The 11,613-nt window shown below is 40.6% G+C and overlaps 1 protein-coding gene across 4 annotated transcripts in view; it reads right to left on the bottom strand.

Moving 5' to 3' along the window:
- Positions 1 to 6,570: 6,570 nt before the first annotated feature.
- The window catches only part of LOC131258372 (uncharacterized), a 199,496-nt gene continuing 194,453 nt past the window's right edge, over positions 6,571 to 11,613 (bottom strand). For all 4 annotated transcript variants that reach the window (XM_058259652.1, XM_058259655.1, XM_058259656.1 and 1 more), the window contains one exon: positions 6,571 to 7,411. In XM_058259652.1, the coding sequence (XP_058115635.1) occupies positions 6,800 to 7,411 (612 nt within the window). In that variant the 3' untranslated portion in view covers positions 6,571 to 6,799. The remainder of the gene's footprint in view (positions 7,412 to 11,613) is intronic.

Below are 11,613 nucleotides of genomic sequence, written 5' to 3'. Positions count from 1 at the left end.
TTGGATCACATCCATTTTTGGTGTATTTTCACCATCCAAGTATGCTTACGGAATTAATTAGTTTAAATAGAAATTAAACATCACAGTGGGCCACACAAGGTGGTTCATGCTATGATAGCGTGTGGGAAACACTGTCCAATAGCATGGCCCACTTGTGGGTCCCACAATACCATGAGAATAAGAAAAGAAAAGGAAATGAAGGGAAATAGATCTGGCCATCGGGCTGGCCCCCTACAACTATGGGGTCTACCACATACTCAATACATGATCAAAGTGGGTCCCACCCTTATGGGCCCACTAAAATAGAGAAATCACAAATAATGGGAGGGTTTTGACCCTCCCATGCACTCACTTAGAAGGATGGACGGTTAGATCGGTTTGAATCGGCGATAGGATGGTCCACCAAGCTCCTCTCCACCCCTAACCTCTTCTAATCACTCTTTTCTCTATTCTCTTACTCTTACTCTCTTGGTGTTTCCTAATACTCTCACAAGCTCTCTTTCTTTTCTCTTAATCTCTCCCTAATCTTTCTTTCTTTTCTCTCTTTCTCTCTTAATTTCTCCCTAATCTTTCTAATATTTTTTCTCTCTCTTAATCCCTCTTCACTCTTGCTAGGAAATGGTAAAAATAAGAGGGAGTTAGAGTGTTTTTGTGGTAGAGATTTTAACATAGGGAGGGAATAAGGGGAAGATGGATGGGTAAAATGGGGAGAAAAAGAAGAAAAGAACCATGGCTAGCATAAGTAGGGGTATGGGTTACGTGAGAATGACATGGGTTTGTTTGACTAATGGGGAGAGAGTGACATGAGTGATGGATAGATGGGTTGATGGATTGATGGATTGATTAATTTGACAACATGGGGATTTGTGCAAGTACAGCCCGCATGCATTGCGTGGCCCATCTTGGATTATGTAAAAATTGCAACTTCTAATCTAAGGGTTGAAATGGGGTGTGCCACGTAGCATTGGAATTGTAACGCCCATGCAGCTGTTAGGGCACAAGTCTCGTGGTATCGCGGTACAAGAATAGGGTAACAATTAAAACTCATTGATCTGATCCGCCAGGAACATGTTGTTGTTTAAGTAGAAGCGTACAGAAGGTCTCATGAGATTACGAGTCTTACAGATAGGCTGGCGATGTGCGTAAGGTTTCTCTTCATGGAAAATGACGGACGCCATTCTCTCCTCTTCTTTCCTTCCTCTCCTGCCGATGTGAGAGTGGTCGAAATTCCTTCGGATGGAGATTGGATGGTCCAAATCTCAAAGGATTTGTCATGGCTAGAAATCTCAGATGGAGAACTTCGTGCGTGAGCTTCTTTTGGATGGTTTCACAGTGTAACGCCCTGAAAATCGGGGGTCGAGCATAAACTCAATCCACGAGTTCTAACGCATCACTTATGCAACATAAATAATGATGATTAAATATTGTCTGTGTTAGTGCATTAATCATGAGTAGGATTATACCAAAACAGTAATTCATACTCCAGATCAATTCATATAACGCAAGCGGAAGACTGAAAAATGTATATAAACGTGTATGAACCAAAAGATCACAATCGGTCTCTAGAGTATGAACACATCACTGAGTCATCATATACATGTAATAGTTTAAAATAGTTCAACTATAATAATAAATCCTGTAGCCCCGTCGATCCGGATGGCCTAAGCGAAACCACCGGAGATCTGCATATATGAGAACTCATCCCGATCATCGTAGTAATCGGGCTCCACGTCCTGAATTGCATCATCATCTACAACTAAGACAGAGCCTGGTGGGTGTTCAGAACACTGTCCCAGAACGTGGGAGTGAGTGATCAACTCAGTGGTACAATAAAGCAAAGGTTAACATGTTCTCAATTCAGTCAAGCAGTAATGATAAAGAAATACAATCAAACATCCCTAAGTACTCTGATTAATGCAAGGATGAAATGTAAGCATGATGCATGCCCTCGCCTATACTCCTTCGTGCGACATCATTTTACGGTCGTGACATGCTTTCTTCCCTCTGTGCTCTTCAACCCGGGGCACATACAGTGCGATGACATGAGCATGATTACCGAGTTATTATTAGTCCTTTTCATACAGTAGGATTGGGAAGCAAAGGTACCTCCCTTATATCAATTCCCAAACAATGATCCATTCTGGGGTCGTCAATCCTAGTAAATCTCATACGATGTTACGGTTCTAGGTCGCTGCAAAGGGCTCATCACCTTATCAGTGCAGGCCTAGTGTACCCCTGTTGCTACATAAGGGCTCGTCGCCTCTACGCAGTCTTAGCGTACACTAGAGGTCAGTACAAAGGTCTCGTCACCTTATCAGTGTAGGTCGACAGCTCAAATACAGTGTCCCATACCACCGTATTCGGCTCACGAGTCTGGGTTGCTCACTGGTCACTACGGGAAGACTCGTCACCCCAGCGTAGGCCGACAGCTCGACCATAGTGTCCCATACCACCATGTCTGGCTCATAAGTCTTAGCGGATCGAGGTACCAAGGTTAAAGGGATTTTCACTGGTGAGTTTGGTACCTTAGATTCAAGAAGTAGCGTCCATACATGGTGAACATACATCGGGTCAATCAGGTTACTTGACGAGCTCGACTAGTACGAGCACACATTGAATTGACCGACATGAAGTGCGTAAGCACTCCGTGTGGCCTAACCACTGCCGACATCCCAAGTACGGCTCGGAGTCATCGATCACGTCTTATGTGGCGAGACAACCTCAGCCACCAAATCAGAACCTGTTACCGATTACTTGGACTATTCCATAGTCCCAAACACATTCAATTATAACAGATAATCATACAAGCTAATCAGAATAGTAATGGATCGACAATTCCAATCATACTTGCATATGAGCATTTGATGGATTTCAACTTAAACATGAATTCACACATATGTAATCCTTAAGTAAAATAGGCAAAGAATGTAAGTTACCTGGAGGAAATCATACACATCGTCAAGATAGTCGAGAACTCTTCTCAACGCCCATATAACGTATAATTTATTACATACTTGTTCATTCAGACATTTCTACAAACACTTAGACTACACATTCCAACATACATGATGTATGTTGGTGATAGCACGTCTTAGGAAAAATCCTTTCACCAAGGAGTTGTTACACATACAACTAGCACAAACACACGATAATGAATCATGGTAAACACACGTTCAAATTTTGTACGTATACAATACTTTCTACATATACATGAAATACACAAATCTCAATATAGTTCATATATATCAGAAACGCAATACAAACATCACATTTTGCATGTGAAATTGCACCCACATCAATAATAAACCATTCACCGACATTGAAAGCCTTGAAAACCATAACCTATACGTTTATAGTCCGCACCTTTCGCCGATAGACTCGTAACAAACTCAGTTTTAAAGCCAAGTCTTTGTCTACGGCAGATTGGCAACCTATAACATAAATTAGGTTAGTTATTTCATAACTTACACTATCTGAAACCCTAAAATGGATTAGGGTTAGGTTTTCTTACCCAAATACGTTGTCTGAAACGCCATATTAATGATGTAGATGCGGTAACTAAGGCCGAGGAGCAATGGGATCGAATCCCAGGAGGAATCTCCAACTCTCACTCTCACTTTCACTCTTTTCCCTTCTCTTTTCTCTTTTCTCTCTCCTAGGGTTTCATCAAATTCATGTGGGGTATGAGAGAGGGTGTTTAAGGTCCTTATATAGGCCCAAGTTGGATTTGAATGGCCCTAGGGCCAAGGTATACTTAGGTTATATCCAAATATGGTCCATTCCGGTCCAACGAGGCACTTCTGGTGGCCCATTTTTCACGTGCAGTCGGACTTAAGCTCCCTGACCATAGATCTAGGTCAGGCTAAGTTTTCGTACCGATCGGATTTACAGATCAGCCGTGGCGGACCAGTTTCAGTTCAACGGTCACGATCACTCGATCAGGGCCACAAGTACATCGACATGTGTGGGACATTTCTCCTGATCCTAGGGTGTATTTGGGTCAGATTCTAATGGTCTAAATCCTTATATTTGGCCCGCAAGCGACACGACTCAGATTACTTAAATTCGGATTTTATTTCTAAATATTTTCACGTTTCTCACACTCTTCGCTCCGGGCTCAAGTTGTGTAGTTCTAAACATAATCAAGACTTGATTTCCGATGGAGTTGTCAAGTCCAGTTATGCGGTCATAACTGTATAGTTTCGGGGTAATTGGACTTTCGACGTGCGGTCCAGGTCCGATACGGAGTTTCGGTGTGCTCCCGAGAGCAACCGGGTTTAAGGATGGATTCTAAATTTCAGGGTAATGTAGCGTCAATGATTCTACACATTTTGGGTCTTGCAGATCATATTTAAAGTGATTAGTGCTAATTTCATAAGCACTCTAGTTTAGCACTTGGTAATATTAAGCTAATTTCTAAAGGATTTAGTCCTGGGTGATTTCTGCCTGAGGTGGTACTTGGGTCCTTGTACGGATTCTTCCCGAGACGTTACACACAGTCCGAGCCTAGAAACTTCATGTTTCCAATGTGCTAGGTCCTTCAATCTCCTCGAATTTCTCTCATTGGGGTCGGATTCTACTCCTCTATAGTTTGGACGGTTTGGATTGGGTGGGGGCTTGGATTGTGAGGAGTCTCCAATTGTGGAACTCCTTAGTAAACAAGGTTTTTATGGTGTTGCTATAATCGTGTGGAACAGGTGTTGACTCAGTTCGACTGCCGAATCAGGTGGGGTTCACTTCAGTGTGCCCTTGGTAAATCCACACTCTTCATCTATTTTGTAGGAAAGAGTTAGGCCATGGGCCAAAATATAGGGTGGATCCAAGTTTTGGGTGGGCCACACCATTAGTCAATGTGGGGATTAGGTTCACCTTAAACCAAACCATTATGGAAAGTTAGTTACGTGCAATGCATGTGATTTCATGTGCTTCTTGGCTTCATGGATGGTTGGGGTGAAGGTAGGGTCCAACATGATGTTTGGTGAGAAATCCGCTCCCTTCATCATTTCCCTCATGTCATGTTGGCCCAAGAGATGAAATATGAAGCCGATCTTAGTTCCAGATGGGTCACATGGTTTGAATTAGTTTAAGATGCTCATGTTTAAAGTGCTTATGTCGGGATTAGAAATTTGGGGAAAGAACTTTTCTTCGAACAAGTCTCTTTTCGCGAGGCTAGCTTGTCCACTGTCTACATGCCTAACGTGGGGTCCATCATAATTTTTATAAGGAATCCACTCCATTCATTAGTTTAAGCCAGTAGTGCTAGGTCACGGGACTAAATATGAAGTTGATCCGAGCCTTTTATTGGCTTATCTTGAAATTCCCCTAGCGGGCATTGAAACGGACTTGATCTTTATTGACTATCCACGTTCAATGATCTGGGACCAATTTTGGAGGAAATGTGTAGTCAAGATAGGTAGACAATTGGACAAAATCTAGTGGTTGAGTGATGGTGGAAAAAGGGTAGATCTGAAATTTCATCTTTTATGTCAAAATGAAGGAATTGACTTTCTCGTTCAACGGCGGGGTCCAAATTTTGTATGATGTCGTAGTCATGTGAGGCTAAGGTGTGGACCAAGTTTGAGTTTCGATGGACGGTAGGAAGTGGCTAGATCTAAAGATATAGATTCTATAAAGAGTTATAAGCCTTGAAGGGATAACTTCGTGCCTAAGGAAAAGCCTACCAAAGTGAGGTCTTCATATTTCACATTTGGTCTATATGATGGGCAATTCAAGTCCTTCATATGAAGGAAAATATCCAACTACGACTACCCATAAGGTTTCTTCACTCGATGGACACCAAAATCGACAGTTAAGGGGTTGAATTAAGATATTCTAAGATAGAAGTGGCAAGCGACTCCAAGTCCATTGTGAATATCCTCTCGAATAATTCCAACCCATTGTGGTCCATGTGTTACTGGTATGCGAGAGTTAGATCATTGTCAGAAATTTTAGACATTTCTTTCACCCATACTCCTAGGGAAGCAAACGCAATAGCGGATGATCTAGCTAAAAGAGGAAGCGCTTCTCAAGTTACATGTTTCTATGCGTCTCAGGCTGATCTCCCCTCATTCACTAGGGGTCTTCTATTTTTGGATAGGGTGGGTCTAGGCTATTTGAGGAAAGACTAGTTTCTTCCCTTCCCTTCATATGATAGGCGAGGATTCGATCTTTTTGTGATGCCCGCCCCAAGCTTTTGTACATCCTCCTTTTTTGAATATATATTATTCTCTCTTAAATTTTTATTTTTTTTATTTTTTATTTTTTTAAAGTTAATTATTTCCTCCATAAGATAAAGTGATGGTTTTTACTCTAGCCTCTTGGCAAGGGAACCGATTCCACCCTGAGATGGCAAGATGGTATTCACCTTCATTCTTTCCACGTGTTGCCTCACCAAAATTCGAACATGACATAGCGTGGGCTCTAATACCAACTGTTAAGACCCTAATCAATATCAATATGTGGAAAGCTCCAAGAGTAATATACTAATCAATATGTGGAAAGCTCCAAAAGTAATGGAGCGCGTCAAGCTCCATTCTTAAACCACTAAGGATTGTAACAAATAAATTATACTTAGGTAGAAGCATATATGTTATATCAAATCGAAAACCATGCATCACTGGTTTATAAATTACAAAACCAAAGGTTATGTTTCATTACATATAACACAACCAATCAAAGTAGTATGTAGTAGAACAGGAGTCTATCCTTCAAAGCCAAAGATAAGGAAAAGATCATGAGAGAGAGAGAGAGAGAGAGAGAGAGAGAGAGAGAGAGAGAGAGAGAGAGAGAGAGAGAGAGATCAGAGAGAAGTTATCTCATATGTGCGTTGCGGTATCGGCGTGAAGGTAGACTTTAAAAGATCGAGATAGAGCGGAAATTGTGCAATAGCAAATATTGAAATCGGAATGCATGTAGCCACGTACACTGGAATGGCTGCGAACTTCAGCTGCTCCTTGAGCACAAAGAAATGGCCAGCGCAGAAGGCTATCAACATGGAAGCAATTGAGAAGAAGAGAGAGGTAAGGCCAATAATCAATCTCCATGGTAAGCTATTACCGAAATCTGCCTCTTGGTATCGGGAGGTGAGGATGGTCAAGAAGAGGGTCAGGGAGGTGACGGAGAAGCACAGCGCAACCAAAGAAGCGATGGCAAAGATATCGAATGCCAGCTGCCCTTCAAACACTGGTACACCTTTGTTTTCCATCACACCACCAGGCACAGTGGCGGCCGTCGCAAAAGCCACTGTGGCAATGAGTGCGGCAACGACAGAGCAATGCTGAGATGTAATAGTAAGCCATGCGCTGCCTTCATTTACCAATTCTGCGTGCGTCTTTGTGAAGACTTCCTTTGGCGTGTGTCCCTTTTCGTTGTAGTGCGTGAAGAAATGGCGAATCATTGATCCTTTGACAAACTGGGAAGTAAGATTGGATATGAGTCCAAAGTAATTATCTTAACAGCAACCGTTACCGCAACTTCTGGTATGGTGCCATCCTTCCCCACCAACACGCCATTTATGTTGGACAAGTGTAAAATGAAAAAGGTTGGCCCCACCTTGAAAATCACCCTTCTCAAAAATCAATCTCATTGGCTCATTCGGAGGGCCACCCCAGTGTATGTAGAGTCAGTCCGCCCATTTTTCATTGATTCTGAAGGCGTGGCCCACCTGATGAGTGGACCCAACTGATTTCTGTGCCACGCGATCTTCATTGTATGGCCAACATTTTCGCAGTACTGATGGCCAACATAGATGGCATATTGACGCGAAAGATGGTTTGGTTCCGTAAGTTCTGGTTCCTTTCCAGTAATGAAAACTCTTACCCTACGCAAAAACTGGGGGCAACTAGCTGATTGTTGGGTTACTGTGCGTGTTTAAGGCATCAGGCCAATTTTTACACCATAAGAGTCGTGAAAGGACCTCTTTGGAACCAACCGTGATGCGTTGATGACATCCGCCCGACCACGTAAGACCTCCCATGTTTAGGCATGATGGACCCAACACTCAGGCCAATCAATGAATTAGGTGTGCTACATAATAGGGAAGACCTGAGAGGGGACTGATCAATGACTTAGGTAGCTCTACACCATCGGGAACGCTTGAGAGGGAATGCTCACCCTTCATTCTCACAAAGAGCCTGCCATGCTGTGTATTTGCCATCCCATTCATTGATATGCAGAATGTGTCGCAATGATGGCTTCCTAAAAAATCAGATCATTATGAGACGTCGGTGGCCATATCATAATCAAGGGTATTTTCTTTCACCCATCCCATGCTATCATGTGGATCTTATGCCTGGTTGATTTATAGAGTGCACCACGGCATTGCTTATAAGCATATTTGATAATGGGAGATAATCAGGGATAGTCTTTGACAATTGGAGACAATCATCGGAGTCATCTTAAGATAATTTTGAAAAACCACGGTAATAATTTAGGCTGGTCATTATTCTAAAGGATTATCAATAATTATATCTTGGAAGATTGATGATTACCATCCCATCTTTGAAACTGAAGAATTGAAAATCGTATATTTCTGAAGAAGCATTTGAAGATTAATCATCATTCACTCCTGATTCATTTTGAGAGCGGTGATACGTGGTTTTTTCTTTCGTCATTTGTGTTGTATAATTTTTTTATTTTATTTTTTATTTTTTTATTTTTTTTTAGGCCATACCATTTTTGCCCCCTTTTGATTGGACAGATTTTTCATGAATAGTCTTCACAATCAAAACTTCATCCATTAAAAGGATAGTAACTTTTTATGAATCGGGCATTGACGGGTATTCCTATCCCTTATCCATTCTGATTCACGACCTGATAAGCCCCATTAGAGTGAATTTCTGATAAAATATATGGGCCATCCAATTTGGAATCAAATTTGCCCCCGGTTCTGTAAGTAACCACGATGGACATTTTTATCATTAAAACCATGTCCCCTTTATTGAAGGAGTGATGTTTAACCTTCATGTTGAAGGCGGCTACTATTTGGGCTTGATATAACCTTTAAATGCTACCGCGTTGCTAGCCTTTTTTCATCTAGAGTATCTAACTCTATAGGCCTTATCCTGACATTTTCATCTTTTGTGATTGACTCATGCACTGCCACCCTCAGTGACGTGACTTGCACTTCCATCGGAACAACAGCTTCAACTCTATAGGCTAATGAGTTAGGAGTGGCCTTTGTTGCTGTATGATGACTCTTTCGAAAGACCGGTAAGGCTTCCTATAACTTATCATCCCAGTGTCACTTATTTTTTGTTACGATTTTCTTTAAAATCTTGACTATTGTCTTTTCTAAAGGCTTCTGCCAGTGCATTTGCTGTCGAATAGTAAGTCGTTGACAAGAAATGCCTAATCCCAAATTCTCAACATGGCTTTTGCATGTTCTTGTTTTTGAATGGCATGCCGTTGTCAGTTATGATCTTTTATGAAATCCCGTGTCGATATATAATAATGTGATGAATGAAATCTACCAGGTCTTTCTCCTTGACATTACATAACACAACATCCTTTGTCCCTTTGGAAAAAAAATATATTACGGCCAAAATGTATTGGCTCCCTCCTGAAGATGAAGGATTAATGGAACCAATGAAATCTAATCCCCAAGATGCAAATGGCCATGTAGTAACTGATTAATATAAGTCTTTTAGTGATATATGTATAATATCATTCTGTATCTGGAACTCATGACATCGCTTAGTGAAATTTATCACATCTTTGAACATAGAGGGCTAATAATAACCCATTCGATGCACTCGATGAAATAAGTTTTTTCCAGCTTGATGAGCACCACATTTCCCTAAATAGCTTCTTGCAAGACATAATCAAACTCTCTTGGATCCAAGTAGCGAACAACATCTTATTATAAGATCTTTTATATAACATCTCATTGTGAACTACAAATCTTTTTTCCATTTCATTAATTTGCATATTTACTAACAATTCTTCCAGTAATATTCCACATTTCAGATAATCTATGAATGGTTGTCGCAAATCATCATTTACGATTTCCCAGGTAAGAAACAGTCTGCGATGGCAAAAATCTTCGTTCTTCTATTGTTACCTGAACAGGATTCCGAAAAGGGCAAGAGAGAATCACGGATAAACTAGCCAATGCGTCATCTTTTACATTCTCTTGCCTGGGTACATGTCTAACATTAATATCACAAAAACCCTCTAACAACTCTCTGGCATGCTGACAATAAGGAAACAACTCCTACTTTCGTATCTCAAAATTGATAATCAGTTGGTTTATTACCAATAGTCTCCGAAGACACGTAAAACTTGTATTTTCATTTCTCATGCGATTTCCCGCCCAATGATAAGTGCATTATATTTGGCATTGTTATTTATACACATGGTACCTAACATGAAAGAAAAGGAAAACAAATCACCACGAGTAATAACAAAAATTATGGTAGCACTTCTACTTGTCATTCTAGTGGTGCCATCAAAATACATTTCCCATGACTTGGTCAATTCGACCGTTGATACTTATTCGCCAGGCAACTCATCTGTTATTTCTTCATAATCATGGGTTGGATGTGCAGCCAAGAAATCTGCGATCACTTGTTCTTTCACTTCTTTTGAAGACACATACGTCATTGTGAATTCTTATATGAGTAACATCCATTTACCGAATCTGCCTATAGCATCGGTCGTGTCATTAAATAATTTATTGGGTTAGCTTGTGAGATTAGGGTTAACTCATGAGATAGGCAATAGTGTAGTAATTTTTGCACTACAAAGATTAAAGCTGGGAAAATTTTATTAATGAGTGAATAATAATGTTCTGCCCCTATTAATGTCCGACTTAGGTAATAAAAAGTAGTCTATTTTCCTTGCTCATTCCATTGGTCCAAGAGAGATCTTAGGGAACCTTTATATGTTGCGATATATAAAATCAAGGGTTTTCCCTTCACAGGCGTTGCCAGTACCAAAGGCCATCTCAGTAAGTATTTAATAGAATCGAATGCCTTCTGCCATGCTTCATCCTATTCAAACTTCACTCCCTTTTTTTACAAGGCAGGCGAATGACTGACATCTCCTTGCTAGGTTTGATATGAAGTATCCAATATAGGCTAATTTTCCTTACAAGCTTTTCAATTCCCATAATTTTTTCGGCGAGGGCATCTTCTAGATTGCCTTGATTTTTCCTAGGTCGATTTCTATTCCCCTATTTATGACAACGAATCCAAGGAACTTTTCTGGCAAAACCATGAACACACATTTCAACGGATTCATTTTTAAATGCCTTTTTATGAGTCTTCGGAAGATCAACAACAAGTGTCGCTGATGTTCTGTATGATCGTGGGATCGTACTACAAAATTATCGACATAGCATTCAACATGTTTTTGCATCATGTTATGAAAGATAGTTTGTATTGCTCTTCGGTATGTTGCCCCGGTATTCTTTAATTTGAATGACATGCATTTATAACATTATATTCCCAGAGATATTCGAAATGCGGTAGATTCTTTATCCTCTAGTGCCTTGCGTATCTGATTACATCAGAAATACTCATCCATAAAGGACATCATTGCGTATTTTTTCGTACTGTCAATCAATAACTTTGTGATAGGCGATGGGAAATAATCTTTTGGTAATGCCTTATT

The sequence above is a fragment of the Magnolia sinica genome, chromosome 10, assembly GCF_029962835.1.
Source record: "Magnolia sinica isolate HGM2019 chromosome 10, MsV1, whole genome shotgun sequence".
In the NCBI taxonomy this organism is placed as follows: domain Eukaryota; kingdom Viridiplantae; phylum Streptophyta; class Magnoliopsida; order Magnoliales; family Magnoliaceae; genus Magnolia; species Magnolia sinica.
This window is presented reverse-complemented; position numbering and strand designations above follow the sequence as displayed.